Source organism: Anabrus simplex, chromosome 1 (genome assembly GCF_040414725.1).
Source record: "Anabrus simplex isolate iqAnaSimp1 chromosome 1, ASM4041472v1, whole genome shotgun sequence".
Lineage (NCBI taxonomy): Eukaryota > Metazoa > Arthropoda > Insecta > Orthoptera > Tettigoniidae > Anabrus > Anabrus simplex.
In genome coordinates, this window is record NC_090265.1 from 1,763,977,205 (window position 1) to 1,763,998,439 (window position 21,235).

The window sequence follows — 21,235 nt, forward strand, 5'->3', positions numbered from 1 at the left end:
TTACACAAGAGCAGCTGGTGCGCAAGGATAAAAAATTTTAGTACCAAGTGCGTCCTGATGTTTTAGAGGTTGGAAGAAAGAATTAGCATTGACATTTCAGAAATATGTAGAGCAGATTATTTTAGTTAAAAATCACCGGGGGTAGGGGAAATTTTTATAGCCAAATGAGGTTTTATAGGCATCAAGCTGAAAGTTTTCCAGTTGAAGCGCCGAGATCGGGACGGAGACTGGTCAGTGTGGCTGGAGATTCATGGGTAATTCGTGCGTTTGAACGACAACAATGGTGACAGTTAAAGTGGGTAATTGCTAATTAGGAAAAATGTTGTGGGTTGAAACTTCTGCTTATTCTTTTAGTTGACTTCTGTAGCATTCTATTCTATTCTATTCTATTCTATCTCACCAGACCAGTAAAGACCAACAACTTCATCCCGTAGTCCGCCTTATTTTATTTCACGGAACAATATCATTTTGTCTCACCGGCATTTCACACCGATGTCTCCACATCACAATCAATGCTACAGAAGTCAACTAAAAGAATAAGCAGAAGTTTCAACCCACAACATTTTTCCTAATTAGCAATTATCCACTTTAACTGTCACCATTGTTGTCGTTCAAACGCACGAATTACCCATGAATCTCCAGCCACACTGACCAGTCTCCGTCCCGATCTCGGCGCTTCAACTGGAAAACTTTCAGCTTGATGCCTATAAAACCTCATTTGGCTATAAAAATTTCCCCTACCCCCGGTGATTTTTAACTAAAATAATCTGCTCTACATATTTCTGAAATGTCAATGCTAATTCTTTCTTCCAACCTCTAAAACATCAGGACGCACTTGGTACTAAATTTTTTTATCCTTGCGCACCAGCTGCTCTTGTGTAAATATGTATATAATTGTAAATTCTCAACTTTCAATTAGATAATGTAATTACTATATAGTTACCAATCATTAACATGTTTTTATTACAAACATTTACGCTGAATGTTAAATGTAAATATTTTTAAAAAACTTTATCTCAACTGTTCAATTGAACTATGTAAATACTGTATAGTTACCAACCTTTGACATCAATTTTTGGTTACTAACATTGATGCCAAACACTACACCTTTTCTCCCTTAATTGTTTTATTGTAAATATTTTTTAAACTTTTTATTTTCATATGATTGCGTCAACTGTTTCTCCAGAGCACCACTGCAGAACTCTACTTTGTTATTTTTAGGCATTGGTGCTGACTTTTCATCTAAACCTACATGTTCAACCATGACTTTTGTGCAAATTTTTTCCCATACTTAATTTTTATATGTTGTTAATAATATGTATTAATTTGTACATGTCTACTACTAACCAGTTACCTTGATTTTTTACCTTGAGGTGATATTTTGACTGATGATGCCCTCAATGAAGGGCGAAACATGTCTCAAGTGGAATCTACAATAAATTCCTAATTATAAAATTTATATGTATTGAATAGGAGAAAAAAACAAACCTTTTAACATCCTGGGTAAGAAGACTAGGATTCTACAAAGCAGACAATTTCCGAAGGTTGAGTTCATCATTGATGATGGCTTGAACACTTTCAAAGCTTATTCCTACGAGCGAAGCAACTTCAGAAATGTTTGTGCGTCGATCTTCTTCAATAAGGTAACATACTGCACGAATGTTGTCTGCAGTGATGCTTGTCTATGGTCATAAGACTAAGGAGGAGGTGCAGGTTGGGAAGAAATAGAGTTAGAAATGGTTGTGCAAGTAAGGAGAAATTGAAGGATCTTACTAGGAAATTAAATCTAGCAAAGAAGTCAGCTAAAGGTAATATGATGGCAAGCATAACTGGCAATCATACAAATTTTAGAGAAATATGGGAGAGTATGTACAGATACTTTAAGGCAGTAACAGGTTCCAAGGAGGACATTCCCGGAATCATTAATGAGCAAGGAGAGTGTATATGCGAGGATCATCAGAAGACAGATGTATTCAGTCAGGAGTATAGTACGCGAACCTTTTCTTGAGCCCTGAGCTGCATAGTGCTGAATGGGAACTAGGGCTCAAGAAAAGGTTCGTGTACTATATGTAAACAATAAAACTGTTATAAGAAATTAACAAGTATTGGAAGGTGGGACTCTCCTTATAACTTAACCTTAGTTGCGTTGAGCCAATACGGGACAAAATATGAGATTTATAAGCAGTATATAAAAATTGTTGGATACAAGGAAAATGTCCAGATAGAGGAGATGACTAATACTAACGAAGTACTGAAATTTACCTATGATAACAAAGAGATTTACTATAAGATACAAAAGTTGAAAACTAGAAAAGCAGCTGGAATTGATAATATTTCTGGGGACATACTAAGGACAATGGGTTGGGATTTAGTACCATATCTGAAGTACTTATTTGATTACTGTTTGCATGAAGGAGCTATACCAAATGAATGGAGAGTTGCTATAGTAGCCCCAGTGTATAAAGGAAAGGACAATAGACATAAAGCTGAAATTACAGGCTAGTCAGTTTGACATGTGTTACATGTAAACTTTGGGAAAGCATTCATTCTGATTATATTAGACATGTTTGCAAAATTAATAACTGGTTCGATAGAAGGCAGTTCGGGTTTAGGTTAGGTTATTCCAGTAAAGCTCAACTTGCAGGATTTCAGCAAGATATAGCAGGTATCTCGGATTTGGAGGTCAAATGGACTGGTTCATGGTGTGGGTTACTGTAGTCATGTCCTAATTTGTGAACCATGGGCAACGGCTGAGTGGCCCAGTAAGTGGTCCTAAGAGTTGGGATACCAGTTGCTATGGAAAGGGAGTGGGCATCTCGGACATATTCTGAGTCATGGCCCTCCTTGTGCTCAGGCAGCTAGGACTATAAAATCCACCGGTGGTCCATAACCCGTTAGAGGAGAGATCCTCACTTGGACTATGTGTAAGTAGGGTAGCATCCTGCTTCATGAATTACCGAGCTCAGAACATTTCAAGCAAGTTTCAGAACTATGGGAGTAATGGAGTCCCACTCCCATTTGACAGGCAAGGGACTCCAAGGAAACAACACGGCGAAAGAAATGGAATTTGATGGGCAGCTATCAATATTAATGGGGCTTATGGAAGAAAAAAAGTAGAATTGGCTGAGTCAGCTAAGAGGATGCATCTGGATGTGCTAGGAGTAAGTGATATTCGGGTAAGGGGAGATAACGAGGAAGAGATAGATTATGAAGTGTACGTGACTGGTGTTAGAAAGGGAAGGGCAGAATATGGGGTAGGGCTGTTTATCAGGAATACTACTGCACGCAACATAGTTTCTTTTAGGCACGTAAATGAGTGAATGATGTGGGTAGATTTGTCAGTTGGAGGAATTATGACAAGAATTGTCTCGGTGTATTCACCATGTGAGGGTGCAGATGAGGATGAATTTGACAAGTTTTATGAAGTACTGAGTGACATTGTGGTCAGGGTCAACAGCAAGGATAGAACAGTGCTAATGGGCGATTTCAATGCGAGATTTGGAAATAGAACTGAAGGATACGAAAGGGTGATTGGTAAATGTGGGGAAGATATGGGAGCTAATGGGAATGGGAAGTGTCTGCTGGACTTCCGCGCTAGTATGGGTTTAGCAGTTATGAATACATTCTTCAAGCGTAAGGCTATTTACCGCTACACATGGGAGGCTAGGGGTACCAGATCCATAATAGACTATATCTTAACCGACTTTGAATTCAGGAAATCTGTTAGGAATGTACGAGTTTTCTGGTTAAAATCCAAAAAGAAATCGTGGGAAGATTTTGGTAACAACCTAGAAAGGCTAGGTCAAGCAGCAGGGAAACCTTTCTGGACAGTAATAAAGAATCTTAGGAAGGGAGGGAAAAAGGAAATGAACAGTGTTTTGAGTGATTCAGGTGAACTTGTAATAGATCCCAGGGAATCACTGGAGAGGGAGGGAATATTTTGAACATCTCAATGTAAGAGGAAATCTTCCTGGTGGTATTGCGAACAACCAAGCTCATGGGGAGGAGAAAAATGATGTCGGTGAAATTACGCTTGAGGAAGTGGAAAGGATGGTAAATAAACTCCATTGTCATAAAGCAGCAGGAACAGATGAAATTAGACCTGAAATGGTGAAGTATAGTGGGAAGGCAGGGATGAAATGACTTCATGGAGTAGTAAGATTATCTATAAGCAAGGACAGGAAGGATTGCAACTACTATGGAGGTATCTCACAGATGTTTAGAACAATATTATAACTTGGACATCAGTAAATTGTGGTAAATATCTAGTCCATCACAGCTATATTTTAATTTGTTAATTTTATGAAGTGTTTGCTAGCGGTAAATATTTTATTGATGTACAACAATTTTTATAGAACAAATTAATTATAAGAATGTTCACTGTAAAGACTTAACCTTGAGATATTTGTTCACATGAGGCTGAAGATGCTTAACCCATTAACGCCTGAATTATTTTTTTCTAAATTTTTATTTGTTTTTTACATTATTATGACTCTAAGTAACACAAACACACTGAAAAAGAAATGTTTAATGTTATTCATCACTCAGTTTTGAAAATATTTGCCGTTACCATATGGCAACGCTAGGCGCTTCTACTACCTACGTATATTGGATATCACTTTGATTAAAAATTTACACTCTGAATCATCGGCAGGCTACTATTCTACATTATGATTATTATTAAATGTAATACTACTAAAATTCAATAACAATTAGAACTTCACATTTGATATATTACACACATCACTTCTTTCTGTGTTTGTAAAACCACACGGTCTAGCCAGTATGAAAAGGAACAAAACAGTCGATGCACAATCCCACTCCACACTTCAAGCACATTGTCCTCACACTGGATTTACAGTTTTCATTAGCGCACCTTTTCCTCTTCTTTCCTTCTGTGTGCTGGACAAGGTGGTCAGTTTTATCAAGTCTTACAGAATCTGATATGCGGCCGCTAAGAGAGGTCCGTGAAACTGCTGGTCGTCCAGCTCCTTCGTTGGATAACTTTATTTCAGCGTTAGCCAGTAATTGACGAGACGTCAGGTTGTCAGCTAATCCACCTTCATCCTCATTTCCAGAATCCTCATCTGTGTCTATATTTGGTATTGGTGGTTCAATAAACACATCACCGTCAATATCATCATTGTAAATGATGTCCAGTGCTTCAGCAAGTGAAAACCCGCTCCTAAAACAATAAAGCAAAATATACGTTTTACTGAGTATAAACGCCTAGCGTTACCATATGGTAAACTTGAAATTCGGAAGCTATAACTTCCACATGTTTTGAGTAAAATCATTTGTTATGGTCATAGAATGTATATTACACTATACAAATAAGTATAACACCAAAAAATAATCCATGTAATAATTATAAGCTTATAAAAATGCACTTACTCGAAGCGGATGTCCATTTTTGCTGCACATTCAGCGATAGCAATTTTTGAACTGTCTGTATGCTATTATTGTAACAAACACGTCAATGAGCGCTACATTGTCGTAAGCGCGGTTCCCTTATAGAGCGATAAGCAGTGGTACCAATCCGCCATCACAACTGTTGAAAGTACAGTAACAGCTTTAATAATGTATTACATGTGTTACCATATGGTAACGCTAGGCGTTAATGGGTTAATATAATGAGCAAAACATGTCCCTGTTAATGTTCTATTGTAATAAAATGCCCTTCTAGAGACAAACATTTTTATGTTTTGAATTAGGTGGAAAATAAAAACAAGAAGTGTAACAAATTATTTTTTTGCTACTTGTTTTACATCGCACCGACACAGATGGGTCTCATGGCGACGATGGGACAGGGAAGGGCTAGGAGTGGGAAGGAAGCGGCCGTGGCCTTAAGGTACAGCCCCAGCATTTGCCTGGTGTGAAAATGGGAAACCATGGAAAACCATTTTCAGGGCTGCCGACAGTGGGGTTTGAACCTACTATCTCCCGAATACTGGATACTGGCCGCACTTAGGCGACTGCAGCTATCGAGCTCGGTAGTGTAACAATTAGTATTAATTTCAATACAGGCAAAAAAACATGAAAATAGTTTTATGCAATAAGTGGTATGTTCCGAGCTGTCAGTGGAGAGATGGCGTGGAATGACATTAGTAGACAATAAGTCTGAGGGGTGTGTTTCAAATTGGGAAAGATTACAATATGAAAACAAAATTGGAATTCAAGAGGACAAACTGGGACAGTAGGATTAGGAGTTAGGGATTGGAATAATTTACAAAGTGAAATGTTCAATAAATGTCCAAATTCTTTGCAATATTATTTAAGAAAAGACTAGAAAAACAACAGACAGAGAATCTGCCACCTGGGCAATTGCCCTAAATGCAGATCGGTAGTGACTGATTGACTGAAAGTAAAACCAACAGTGGTTAGGGCACGTTTGGAGGACGGAGGGAACTCTCCCAAACTGAGAGCTCAATTTTCAGCCTTCAGTATGTCGCCGTAGGGGCAAGAACCCAGAACGTGAGCCAGTCTTTCTCTCTCTCTGGTGCATCTGCGACAGAAATTTCTGTCCAGAGTTCTGCCTGGAATAGTTCGTACTGTAGAAACATTTGATACCTGATTGGTTGATTTATTTATTTATTTATTCATTTATTTATGTGAGCAGTTCAATGACAATTGATTGATCTAGCCTAGTTAGCAAAGCGTGCATACCTACTAATAACAACTGGTTTTGCATTCAAGTTTGGATGTACCAACCATTACAGCTGCATGGATTAGTAACATCTGAAGCTAACAGCTTCAGAACAAACACTGTATTTATACCAGCAAGTATTGGATGTGTGCATTCTACCTGCAAAGTAGCATAAGCAAGGTGTCTTCTCTACAGTGTGTTTAGTTACATTTGCACTTCAGAATTTATACTCAAACATTTACCCCAGGCAGTGAAAGAAGAAAAAACACTGGAGGTAAAGGGAAACCACTTAAAAATTAGGCAAGGAGGGATAACATGCCTACATTTAATTATGCTGGTATACTGGATACATTGATTGTGATACTTCTACCAGCACATGTATTTCATGTAACACTAAAAATTATAATCAGAAAGTACTTTAAAATATGAATAGTGATAGCGATTCTTTCATAATGGGATGTTCTAAACGAGACTTACCAATGCGCAACAGACTAGGAATTTTTACTGCATAATTTCTACTTTCCTCCTTGTTATAATTTTTGCTATAGTACTCAATATCCAATACTTGACCATCATGGCAAAAGCGAGGACAGCCAAGTTTAACTACATCAGGTTCTTTGAACTCGTTCAACTTCAGTTCTTGGCAAAAAGGCGGTTCATCATTCCTTGGCTTTATCCTCATTCTCAAATCTGAAAAAAATGTATTGTTGCTTTTATAATTATACTATGGGTGTAAGTTATACAAAATCCATTTAAATCTAAATTAACAAAATATAATTAATTTAAGCATCAGGAAACTAGTTCTCAACTAAGGAGGCAGATATACAGTGATATGTACGGCCACTAAAAAAAAAAAAGAAACAGCACATGATATTGCATAGTTCTTTCTTCACAGGTACAATTGAATTGAACATATAAATATAACAGAGGAAAGGAAATGGAGAAAGAACATTAATAAAGGATGACAATGGAGAGATCCTTTTTAACTGCTATAATATTTGGACCAGATGGAAAACATACTTTTCTGGACTTCTAAAAAAAGATCCAAAATGGCAGTGGAAGAGAGTAAATATCAAGATATAAATCAAGAGGAAAAAAAAAAATCAGAAGAAATCTCATATCTGGAGATTGACATGATGTTCAAGAAGATGAGAGTATAAGGGGCAGTCAATTGAAAACCGAACACCTGCTACAACATGAGCATGGAACAGTTTTATTCAAAAGTAATTACCAAAAACATTAATACATTCATCCCACTGAGAGACGACACAATCAATACCACTTTTGTAGAAAGAGGTAGGTCGCTGACGGATCCACAACCGCACCCACTCTTGCACTTCCTTGTCCGAATTAAATCGGTGTCCACGAATGTCTTTCTTCCTGCGTTATTTGTTGGTTTTCCCGGATAAGGCCATCAATCCGCCCTATCACATCAGGAGTAATGGCTGGACGTGCATCGTTTTGCAGCAACATGCACCCTTCTTGGAATCTCCTATGCCATTCGCACACTCGTCATGGACATGCAGTGTTTGCCATACACATGCGAAAATGAGTTTCATGTAATCCAGCACTCTCGGCCACCAGAAAAAAAACCCACACTTCTTTGTTCTTCTTTGCTTGCCTCCATTTCTACAGCTGGACGAATATACTAGGCCAGTCCGCGCACCAACAAAGACATGACCCAACAATTTCATTCACTTGTGAATTGTCACTAGGCAGTTCTGCTAGCACAGTGATGGCAGTATCAATACGTAACAGCAGTATTGCCACCTTTTGCATGTAATTTGTGTTATGGTGGGTGTTCTGTTTTCATTTGACTGCAGAAATGACACATACTTTAGTTCATTAGGGCAGTATGGGAGGAGAAGGAAGTTCCAGAAGACTGGAATAAAGTCCGCCTCCTTATCGTAATGGTTAGCATTATTAGTTGCTGTCCTCGTTCGATTCTCGGTACTTCCAGAAATTTAAGATTGGCAGGAGGTCTGGTATGTGGTTGAATTGGTACATACAGCTCACTTCCACTGGGGGTATGCCTGAATAGAGCTGCAACACCTGGGGATGAGGACACAAATTTACTTTTTTAGGGGGTAATAGCTCCTCTATTATAGGAAAGAGATAGAAAGATGTGTTATAATCACTGGGGAGTCACTTCAATCCCTCATTCTGTTAAGATCCTTGAAAGCTTGAAATAAGGATTAGAAAAAAAAGTAGAGAACACCTTAGAGGAGGAACAATATTGCTTCAGGAGAGGGAAATCTACAGGGGAGCTGATCCTTTGCCATGTGACAAATTATCAAGAAGAGGTGGGAATATGGGAAAGACTTAGAATAGGAATAAGAAGAAGGAAGAAAAAAAGAAGATGATATTATGGTTGTTGTGGGTTTCCACAGGGAATGCATCTACATGGGAGGTGAATTATACTTTTTAACAATTTGCTTTACATTGCACTGACACTGTTTTATGATTGAATAGTATCTGAAACGAGGTGTTCTAGATTTCTTTTCTTCAATGTCTATGATTAATGGACTTCATAAGACTGAATTCAAATCACACAGATGTAACATAAGGGTCAAACATGTTTAATGAAAAAAGATTGCAATTAAATATTTACAAACACAAAAATATACAAAATTTACACTTATTCCTGTAATACCGGTATGTCATGCTGATGGCATGCCAAACTTTGAATAATGAAATGAACATCACTTGATCACACTCTCTATTTGCGACCACGGTTGACACAGGAGTTGCTAAGACAAGACAAGGGGCACTCATTATTATTACAAAACACTACATTTCCTGCCACCTGGTGGTGAACTAGTGCATTACAACAAATTGTCACACTGACAAACAAGAATGTACAATTGTAAATAATGCATAACACAGATAACAAACATGAGCATAGAACAGACAGAGATACGTCTTATGGTGACAATGGGATAGGAAAGAGCTAGGAGTGGGAAGGAAGCAACCATGGCCTTAATTACGGTACAGCCCCAGCATTTGCCTGGTATAAATATGGGAAACAACGGAAAACCATTTTTAGGGCTGCTGATGGTGGGATTCAAACCCACTATCTCCTGAATGCAAGCTCACAGCTGTGCGCCCCTAATCATATGACCAACTCGCTCAGTCCATCTTAGTTTATTTCTATGAATTCCCTCATTTACGCTTTCTATTCAGTCTTCCTTTCTAACATCTTTGTTTCTCACTCTCGTTTTCTTTCCTGTCATTTCTTAGGAATTTAATTTTGCTGGCTTGAATTCTTCTCTCCTCCCTACTTGTTACTGTCCACGTTTCAGTTGCACAAGTCAATATCGGTGCATAATACATTTTGTACATTCTTTTCTTGGTACTTCCTTACCCAGACAAGGTTTCCAACACACTTGTAGAATGCTTTGCCCTGTTGCACCCTCTTGCTAATCTCTATGTCACCGGGCGAGTTGGCCGTGCGTGTAGAGGCGCGCGGCTGTGAGCTTGCATCCGGGAGATAGTAGGTTCGAATCCCACTATCGGCAGCCCTGAAGATGGTTTTCCGTGGTTTCCCATTTTCACACCAGGCAAATGCTGGGGCTGTACCTTAATTAAGGCCACGGCCGCTTCCTTCCAACTCCTAGGCCTTTCCTATCCCATCATCGCCATAAGACCTATCTGTGTCGGTGCGACGTAAAGCCCATAGCAAAAAAAAAATCTCTATGTCCAGCCTTGTATTCTGCACTAATTCACTCCCCAGATATTTGAGATGTCCATAATTTCAAGGCTTTGACCACCCATTTTCACAATGCCTTTCCTTTCTCTTTCTCCTTTTGATATCACCATGGTCTTGCTTTTCTCTGCGCTGAAGTTCACACCACACTTTTCTAAGTTCTCGTTCAGTGCATCAAGTTGTTCTTGTGCTTCTTTGCTGTTCATTCCCACAATTGTGTTCAGTTCTACGTAACTGCTGCATCCTACATCTGCTCGTCATATTCATACCTTAGTATACCCCTACTGCTCTTACCTCCTACACTTTCCTCAAAAACCAACTGAACAAGTCCTTGGTGTCTTAACACATTCACGCCCATCATCTAAGCGGCTATTTAAAGGGCTGGCCCAGCTATTCCAGCTGTTAGTGGCAGAGCAAACAACAACAAATTCTTTTCACAATAAGTTCTAAACTGAACAAGATATGGAAACAAAATTTTCCACATACCTTAATGAAGTCCTCTAGTATCTCTGTAGGGTGTGGTAGGTAATGTCACACTTTCCTGGGTGAATGGAAACACTACACATTCCAAAAAATAGCGTGTTTCACTAATAATTATATTTTTGAAGCACACGTTGCACATTCTTCAGGGGAACTTGTCTTTATTTGATGGTGGAAACTTTAAGAGAATATGCTCTTTTCTCTTCCCATCTAACCTAAATGATGGATACTTGGCCGGTGCTCTTTTTGGCGGCAAAATTGCAGAACATTGACTTGGAGCTGATGACGTACATGGAGCTGAGATTTCGGAGAGAGGTGACTGTACTTGTATGTCGGGTTCACTTTTTACCCCATTTGAGAATTGCCTGGTGTACCTTATCTTTTGGTACATCCCTATTTGACAGTATTGTTCCACATACGCCAGTGTTCTGTTCCCGTAACTGTTTCGCGAGTCCAACGCTATTTGTAATAATTGTCCATATAGACTGTATACCCCTGGCCAAGATAATTTTCAAGCAGCTGAAAAACTGTGCTTTGTAAATTCGCATCACTTGCATCATTTATATTGTCCCTACATGCCATGGTTATACTTCAGAACGTGATTATACACACGCTTGTGCAATCACAAACCAACTACGCAGCTAGTTGTGCGAGCGCTAGGCTACCTTCAGAAACAAAACAAAGAAAGTGCATTGGGAGGGAAAATCGCCGTGGCCATGTGGTTTCTGGTGAGTAGAAGCATTCATAAGGGTATTACTTTCATCTCTCTTGCACATATTTATGACCAAAATAGATCCCAGCTGCGTAGGAACGACTCCAGTTCAAGGTTGCCCTTATCCGGGCTAATTCGGATACGGTCCACAGCACGGCCACGCGCTATAGGCAATAACTCGGATACGGGCGTGAATGTGTTAAGATGTGTCCTATCATTCTATCTTTCCTTCTGGTCAAATTTAGGCAAATTGATTTCCTCTCACCAATTCGATTCAGTATTTCTTCATTAGTGATTCGATCTATCCATCTCACCTTCAGCATTCTTCTGTAACACCACATTTCAAAAGCTTCTATCCTCTTTCTTTCAGAGCTAGTTATTGTCCATGTTTCACTTCCATACAATGTCAAGGTCCAGATGAAAGTCTTCAAAATAATCTTTCTAATTTTTTTTTGCTATGGGCTTTACGTCGCACCGACACAGATAGGTCTTATGGCGACGATGGGATAGGAAAGGCCTAGGAGTTGGAAGGAAGCGGCCGTGGCCTTAATTAAGGTACAGCCCCAGCATTTGCCTGGTGTGAAAATGGGAAACCACGGAAAACCATTTTCAGGGCTGCCGACAGTGGGATTCGAACCTACTATCTCCCGGATGCAAGCTCACAGCCGCGCGCCTCTACGCGCACGGCCAACTCGCCCGGTAATCTTTCTAATTTCTATACTAATGTTCAAAGTGAGCAAATTTCTTTTCTTAAGAAATCGTCTGCAAAAACTAATAACTTCATCTTTCTATTCCCATACATTTCCTTTGTCTCCTTTACAATATTTTCCATAACCGTTAGAAACAAATGAGGTGACAGCACACTCCCCTGTCTTGGTCAAATTTCATTTCTAAACCATTCCACCTTTTCAGTCTCTTTCTGACCATGGTTTCCCAAACCTTCCCCCTGGAAACACTATCGTATGTCTTTGTTGTATCTATGCCTGTTGCCAGGCTGAGAGGCTCAAATGGTTGAGGCACTGGCTTTCTGATCCCAAATTGGAAGGTCCGATCCTGGCTAAATCTAGTGGAATATGAAGGTGCTCAAATACGTCAGCCTCGTGTCGGTAGATTTACTGGCATGTAAAAGAACTCCTGCAGGACTAAATTCCGGCACCTCATTCTCCGTAAACTGTAAAACTAGTTAGCGGGACGTAAAGTCAATAACATTATTATTATTATTATTATTATGGGTAGCAGGTAGGGACCCTCTTCGGAGGCAGCCCTGCCCAGGGAGTGGCGCCCCTGCCTATGTGAGTCCCAGAGCACACTGACCCAGTGGGTATCATCTGGTAAGGGTCCCAGCCCAGGGTTACAAGTGAAGACCTCAACGGCAGTGAAGGCCGAGATGAAGATCACTGGTATGGCGGAACTGGCGGAAGAGGTAACCTTGCTTTTTGGGATAGTAATAAAAAGCCTGTTTAAAATCCAGGTGCGTCTGAGTGGTATCCACCAGCTTCCTGGTCCGCGTCTGACACCTTGTGGGTACGGCGGCAATATCAAGCTCCAGGACTAACAATCCCTGGTTCGAAGCACCCAGCACTGCTGGATCTCCTATTACAAGCCAAACAGGATTTGTGAGCGTAGTAACAACATTACCCCAGGTGGTACCCAATCCACCCGTCGTATTTAGACAGCAACCAGGCTTTCGGATTCTGGGGAGCCTGGACAACCACGAACAGATGGGAGAGAGTCGGAGCTCTCTGGTAAACTATCCCACAAAACCCCCACATACATTGGTACATTCAATATCAACACTTTGATACAACCAGGAAAATTACTCAATTTACTCACAGAACTTGATCGGCAAAAAATTCTTATTCTTGCCCTGCAGGAAACTCGATTTACTGATGATGCCACCTTGGATTATGGAAATTGCCGTATATTCAAAAGTAAAACAGACCAAAAGATTCTAAATAGGACCCCTTTATTTGGTATGAGCTTCGTAGTACATAAAAGTATACTGAACTCGATCCAAGAAGTTAATTCCATCCACAATCGCCTAATGACCATGAGAATTCAGTGTGCCAATAAAAAATATATATTAATAAATGCACATGCCCCTACAAATATAGACAACAAGAAGAATCCCCAAAAGGTGGACAAATTTTGGTACAAACTTGAAAAGGTAATGTCAAAAATTCCAAAGGATGACGTCAAAATCCTCTTAGGCGATTTCAATGCACAAATTGGCCGAGGAAAGGAACACAGGAAGACTGTCGGACTCTACCCGGCGCAAAAATTTACCAACAAAAACGGTTCAAGACTCACTGAACTATGTCAACAGTGCAACCTTAAAATCATGTCCACATCCCTCAGGAAGCATCCCAAGAAACAAAAAACCTGGAGGTCCCCCATTGAATCCACTGGCGAATTTCAGATTGATCATGTAGCTATCTCATATCCACTACAGAAAGAGGTACATGATGTACCAAGTGAGAAGAGGAGCAAACATCGACTCTGATCACCTCACAGAGTTAAAGTAAAATTTACTCCAAGAAAATACCACCCCAAGAAAATCCAACAACAGAAATTTGACACAAAAAGGATTCCTGTTATGGATCTAAAAGAAGCATGGGAAAATCAACCAGCGAAAACATGGGAAGAATTCCACACCAAAATCATACAGAAGGCACGAGAAATGGTACCCTTAAAAAGGAATACAAAACACCCCTGGTGGAAATCAACATGCAACCGAGCCTTAGAGATAAGAAAATCTGCGTTTCAGAAATACAACAGTAGAAAATCCCAGAAAACTCGACGAGAATTTTATGAGACCAGAAAATGAGTATCCAAAACCATCAGTCAAGATAAAAGAAAGCACCTGAAAGAACAACTGGACTCAATTGAAGAAAACTTTAGAAACCACAACACAAGGGATTTCTATAGAACATTCACAGAAAAAATCCGAGGATACATTCCACAGAACTTATGTTTCAGGAAACAAGACTGAACATTGGCGCTTACTAATAAAGAAAACTGCCAAGAACTTGCACAGTACTTCTCAGAACTTCTTAACTGCCCCGAACCCACTGAAAGTTTTACTGAAGAAGCATCCAGTTTCACTCACTCAGAATCACCTCCACCAAACCAGGAAGAAATTCAGAGCCACATTAAATGACTAAAGAACAACAGAACCTCAGGAAGAGACGGATTGTTGCAGAATTCCTTAAGAATCTTGGTCCAAATTCACTCAAGACACTTACAGAAATCATACAGAAAATCTGGAAAAAAGAAAAACTCCCAGAAGACTGGAAATGAGCCTTGATTCACCCACTTCACAAAAAAAAAGAAAAAAAAAGGAGACAAAACTGATGTCAATAACTATAGGGGAATCTCCCTCCTTGAAGTCGGCTACAAAATTTTCTCTGCATGCCTGTTGAAAAGAGTACAAGAACAACTCGAGCATAAGAGTGGTGAATATCAAGCTGGGTTCTGCCCTCACAGATCGTGCACTGAACAGATCTTCAACCTCAAAACCGCTCTAAAATTCAGGGCCCTCAGACACCTTCCAATCATCTGTACCTTCGTAGATTTCAAGAAGGCTTATGATTCAATTGATCGTCAGTCTCTGTTCAGCATCCTGAAAGAACAAGGACTAGACTCCAAAACGCTAAACTTGACCAAACAGACCCTCACTGACACGAAGTCAAGAATGAAATTCATGGGAGAAATCTCAGACGAATTCCTGATAAAAACTGGTGTCCGGCAAGGAGATGGACTGTCACCCCTCTTCTTAACCTCATCCTAGATAAGGTGATGAGGGAATGGGAGAAAAGAACTGAAAGCACAAAATAGCTGGAACCCAGTAAACAATGGGACACAAAAATACAAGCTTGAAATTCCATGCTTAGCCTTCGCAGATGACCTGGCCCTTTTGTCCAGCGATGAAGTCACAGCAAAAAAGTAAGTTGAAATTCTCCAAGAATGTGCCAGAAAGGTCGGACTTCATATCTCTTTCCAGAAAACTGAATTTTTCTGTGCAAAACTAGACATCCATAGTCTCAATACAAAATACGGACAAATCAACAGAGTCCCTCACTTCAAATACCTGGGCGAAATCCTTGAACCAACCGGACAAGAGAAAATAGCCCAAAACAACCGTGTCCAAAAACTCAGAAGAGCTTATGGGAGAACAAGAGAAATCTACAACAAAAAATGTATATGTCTCTCCACGTTAAGATTAAACATTACAATACTGTAATCAAACCTGAGGCTTTATATGCAGGGGAAACTCTAACGCATCACAGAAAGGGCGAGCTGGAAAATATCCTAAAGAAGAGCGAAAAATCATGAGGAAAAATTTTAGGACCAAGACACACGGGAGAAGGGTACCGCCTCCAAACCAAGAAATTCACAGAAAAATTATCTAATATTGCGGCAGACCTCAGGAAAAGAAGGCTAAAATTTTATGGACATGTTAAGAGGCTTCCAGAAACCAGACTAACCCACCAAGTTCTTAAAAGAGTTGATAAACTGAAGAATTTTCCTTGGATACAACAAACAAAAGTGGACATGAAGAACACACAAATTCAACCTGAAGAAATTTTGAATCGAAATATATATAGAAAGAAAATTGACAAGTGGGAAGTTACTCCAGAGAATGAAGTACCAAAAATAGCAGGTACCAAGCGGATGGAAGAAAGGAAGAGGATCTTTAGTCAACAGATGAAAGCATCCTGGATCCTCCGCAAACGAAATCATAAATAAAGCTTCGTGTGTTCCGAAAGGGACCATCATAATAATAATAATAATTATTATTATTGTTATTAGCTATACATTTCATGATCAGATCCATTCCATATTCCCAATTCTTTTCCATTAATTCCCTCATGATGAAGACTGGGTCCACCGTAAATCTTCATCTTCTAAAGCCTTTCTCTTGCAATTCTCTACCTTTCTTCTCATTTTTCTAATATCCTTTCCAATATTTTTGCCACTGATAAAAGTATGATTCCTCTACAGTTATCACACACTTTTTTGTCCCCCTCCTTAAAAATTAGTGTTATTCCCTTCCCCCAGTCTAGCATCTTTATTTCTCAATCTGTCTGTCCTTGTCTTTCCTATTATACTTCTAAGGTATTTCATTTCACCCACTTGACTACTTCTCTGCACATTTCCCTATACACTTTAGCAATCTGTACACATATTGTAGTGCAACAGGTCCAGCAGCCTTATCATTTCCACAGAAATTTCATCCATTTCTGGTGCCTTCCCCATGTCCATTCTATGGACTGCTAATTCCACCTTCTACTGTTGAGTCATCACACGTATTACTACCATCTTCCCTGCACATTTTCTTAAATCTGGCAGCTTAACAAAATAGGCTTTCCATTTTCTCTTTATTTTTTCCAGATGTGTTATGTACTCTCTACCTTCCTCTTTCATCAGCTTTGTATAAACTCTTCCTTTCCTATTACTTCGTATTATCCATACAGCATTATTTTACTGTTAGCACCAACCGTTTCCATCTTTTCTGTAAATTCTTGCCAACTTTTCTTTTCTTCTCTTACCCATTTCTTACATTTCCTTTTATTATCAAAGTAGTTCCTTTTGCTTTCACCCTTTTTCATCTCTATTCCATTCTTGCCGTGCATTCTTCTTTTCTTTCATTGCTTTTCTCACCTTCTCATTCCACCACGTGTCTCTTTTCTTTAAGTCTCGTCAATATTCTATCACAAGCCTGGTCCAATGGTCCAATTCATCTTCCACATTTCCTACTTCAGTAATTGGAATCTATTGTTTCAGTTTTCCCAGTAATTCTTCCTGTACTTTCTTCTCTTTTCATTTCCACACTTTTATTTACTATATCTTATCCTTTTCCTTTCTTCCCCTTTCTTATATTTGCTATCACAACTCTATGGTCTCCATCGAATGCTTCTCCTTGTAAAGATGTTATATCCATGTTATGTTATGTTATGTTCAAAGACAAATCAGGCAATATATTTTACATCACTGGAATATTTTATGGACACGTAGTTTGAAAAGATCTGTTACACGGGAAATATTTTTTCCAGAAGTTCAAAATCTAACATTGTGTAAATTATCAATGCCGAACTTTGTTTTTAACTCAATTTTCAACTGGTCATGGATAGTTCAAATCTTATTTAGAACACTTTAAACTTGCTGTTACAGATGGCTACTTATGCTTTTGTGGATCAGTTCAGACAGTGCATCATTTGAGTATCCAGTGCTTGAAATGAGAAGATATTTTTTACAATGCCACCTGAATGGTTGTAATCTGGAACTTACTAAACCACTGTATCATGTACTAAAGAGACAAAGTTGTTGTGCAGTTTCTCACATTCATTAACAACATTTTTTTGTAAACTAAATTTATAAAAACATCTCTGTTATGATTTTAAATTATAACCCTAATATATATCTGGTATAATTGGGTTCCTGTATTGTTTTTGGATATTAAATAATAATAATAATAATAATAATAATAATAATAATAATAATAATAATAATAATAATAATATCCACCAACTGTCTGTGATTTGTCCTATCCACCATAAAGTAATCAATTACTGATTTTATTCTTCTGTCACCCCAACCATACCTTGTAATTTTCCTGCTATTTTTCTTTTGAAACCATATGTTGCCCACAGACATTCCACTCCTCCCACACTCTCACTAATTTCTCTCCTTCTTCCTTTCGTTGTCTCATTTTCCACCTGTGCATTTAAGTCTCCCATTATAATCACTTCCACATCAGTTAACTCTTTTTCTAGTTTCTCCAGGAATTCTTCGATATCCTCCTAGTTTTGTTTTGAAATTATCAGGCCCAGTCCATTCTTTGCCTTTCAGCCACCACTCCAGTATGCAATAGTGTATATCTTTTCCTTGGTCTCTTCTTTCCTTTCCCCTTCCATTTTCTTTGCTCAACCACATAATTTCTATACCCTCTTTCTCCATAAAATCCATATTTCTACCTTTCCTGTCAGGATCATAAGGTTGATTATTCCCACCTTCATGGTGCTGACTACTGGTCGCCCATTTTTCACAGTTCCTCCAGCACCCAAGGAACTGTGCGTTGCTTGCAGGCCATTCCCTAACCTCTTCTAGGGCAAGTTATATTGTCCGCCAGGTGTAACTTTAGAACACTCGTCAGGAGTACAGACACCTTTTGCAACGGCGTCGCTGAAGTACAGACGTTGCTGACAGGAGAAAGTTCTTCCAATTTATCTGCCGGTAGGACTGGGGTCTTCTTCCACCATCTAAATTGCTGAATATGTTCTCCTTACTGGTGAACTTACATGTCATTTCCTACACAAACGCACCACCAGGTCTCCAAAGAGAGGACTCCTTTGCCCATTGCCGCTGGTCCCCCCTTTGAGCATTCTGTTTGGTAGTAGCCGCTTGACTCTCGGCCAGAGAGTGGCAGGTAGTACTGTCTCCTTCCACATATGGTAGCAGGATAAAAGAAGTCAGAATTATTAGTACTAATTTCATCATTTGTAACAATTACAAAGATACCAAACATTAAAATATACTGTGCCGTCCCTGCGTCCAGGAGAGGATACATAAGATCCAAGCTAGCTTAACTGGCAAACGTAACGGTTAACATAATCATCTACCTGGGCTATGAGTTCCCAATGTTGAGAAAAACACGTCATATTGAACCTAAGGAATCCCTAAATCACGTCGAAGGACGTCTCCTACACGTTACTGGCTAGAATTCCTTATAACTATCAAGTTGTTACGACATACACACTTAAAACTAGGTCGCTATATTATGATACACATTGAAAGAAGAAGTCGTGTTTCACATACCATATTTATTATGCATTCCTTTCGTTCCAAGTATTGGACATTGTATCATTCTCCCTTAGACTCTAATTAAGGACCTTGTAGGCTTCATCTAAATATTGTATTCATACTCGACGGGATTAGCCTTGAATTCCAAAAATCTAATATATCTCCTATCAGAATGTTTGATGTAATTCCTAAATATTCCATTAAAATCCTCTATTACCACTATTTGGCTTAGAATACGTTTGTTTTCTTTTTTGGTATGAAAGGAATAATAAGAAAATGTCAGTATCGGACTAAGAAGTTGGTGAAGTTCACCATAAGTACGCTAGTGCTCAATATCAAGAAGTAAGTATAAATAACCACCTAATCGATACTTTATTAATGCCTCAGGCAAAATTGAATAAAATTAAAACTTACAGGACATGTTTCGACCACTTAGTGGTCCTCTTCAGCTGTATAAATAAAGAACTGAAAAGAAAAACATTGACAATAAGCACAAATAAACGTTCTTTGGAGACTCCTTTGATAAAAATGGAGGTCATCAGAATAGGTCATCTTGCCTCTCGTTCTTGTTTGGAAAAGATGTCTATTCTGCGCTGTCTAGAGGGTCTGTCTTTGAGCGCGACCTGGTGAAGTAACGATGTGATACAGTTTGACAATTCATGGAAAGCTCTGGAGAGAAGGGAAGTAGAGTTTTATCGTCATCTAAAATAACATGTGAGGGAGGAGGGAGATTGGGCTGTGCTTCTGCGATGTCGTGTTTGATTATATCTCTTGTTCGTCTAGTCTGTTTCATGTCTACCCATTCTATGTATTTGCTAATATTCTCATACAAGATGTTTTTATGCTCGTTGTTTTAGTTGAGATTCTCTTCACCGTTTTCCAATTTATCAAGAACGATGTGGATGTTTTCCAGGTTGTTCATAAGATTACCTTTATTAATCATACAGATAATTTGAAGGTCCTGTTTTATATTGGTGAATTTGTGGTTGGACTCTTTCATATGGGATCCCATGGCAGAGAATCTTTTGTATCTTTCAGCATTGACGTGTTCTTGATATCTAATTGAGAAGTTCCTTCCAGATTGTCCCACGTAAGTTTTTTTTACATTGAGCACAAGTCAGCTTATAAACACCCGATTCCTGGAATTCGTCATCTTTAAGTTTATTAGCTTTATTATGACTAAAGAATCTATGTTTCGTGTTGTTGTTTGTAGAGAAGGCTACCTTGGTATTGTGTTTCTTGAATAAGTTGGTGATTTCGTAAATCTTCAGGTTATTAAATGTGAATTTTACATATCCTTTTTCTTTTTCTGAATGCTGTTTAAGTTTAATTTGTTGTTGGTATTTGCATTTAGTGATGATTTTATTGATGAATTTCAAACTGAAACCATTATGTAGAGCCTGTTGACGAATGAAAGAAAGTTCCTTTTTTCTGTCTGTTTCTGTTAGCGGAATTTCAAAGGCTCTGTTGACGAAACTATAATAAGCTGATTTCTTTTGCGAGATGGGATGTAAAGAATCACTTTTGATTGTAGTCGGGGTAAAAGTGGGTTTCCTGTATATTTTAAATTGGAAATGGTTGTCTTTACGAATTGTTTGGATATCCAGAAAATTGAGTATGCCTTTCTCTTCTTCTTCAGCTGTAAATTTTATGTTTGGGTCTAAATTATTCAAAGTATTAAGGATACTGTGACTATCATTTATTTCCTTGTTAATTATGGCATAGGTATCATCAACATATCGAAGCCAGAGATCGAGTCCTTTAATGTGACCTACTATCTGAGTGTGTTCCAAAAAGTCGAGGTAAATGTTAGCTAAAATTCCAGAAGCCGGCGCTCCCATTGGAAGTCCATCTTGCTGATATATTTTATTATTAAAAGAGAAGAAAT

At 38.8% G+C, this 21,235-nt stretch overlaps 2 protein-coding genes across 3 annotated transcripts in view; both read right to left on the reverse strand.

Annotated features, from left to right (window-relative positions):
* LOC136858753 (uncharacterized) overlaps positions 1-21,235 on the reverse strand; it is an 89,034-nt gene that overhangs the window by 45,023 nt on the left and 22,776 nt on the right. The window contains exons 1-2 of one of the 2 annotated variants that reach the window (XM_068229708.1): positions 18,846-19,185; positions 7,124-7,336 (exon numbers count right to left, since the gene is read on the reverse strand). In XM_068229708.1, the coding sequence (XP_068085809.1) occupies positions 7,124-7,336; positions 18,846-18,852 (220 nt within the window). In that variant the 5' untranslated portion in view covers positions 18,853-19,185. Of the gene's footprint in view, positions 1-7,123; positions 7,337-18,845; positions 19,186-21,235 lie in introns of those variants that run through there. The other variant, XM_068229706.1, reaches the window with a different exon arrangement.
* Positions 4,449-5,520, reverse strand: LOC137502708 (uncharacterized). The gene is made up of 2 exons (XM_068229705.1): positions 5,395-5,520; positions 4,449-5,185 (listed from the first exon to the last, which is right to left on the reverse strand). Exons 1-2 carry the CDS (start codon positions 5,409-5,411, stop codon positions 4,777-4,779), a joined length of 426 nt encoding a protein of 141 aa, XP_068085806.1. The 5' UTR covers positions 5,412-5,520; the 3' UTR covers positions 4,449-4,776.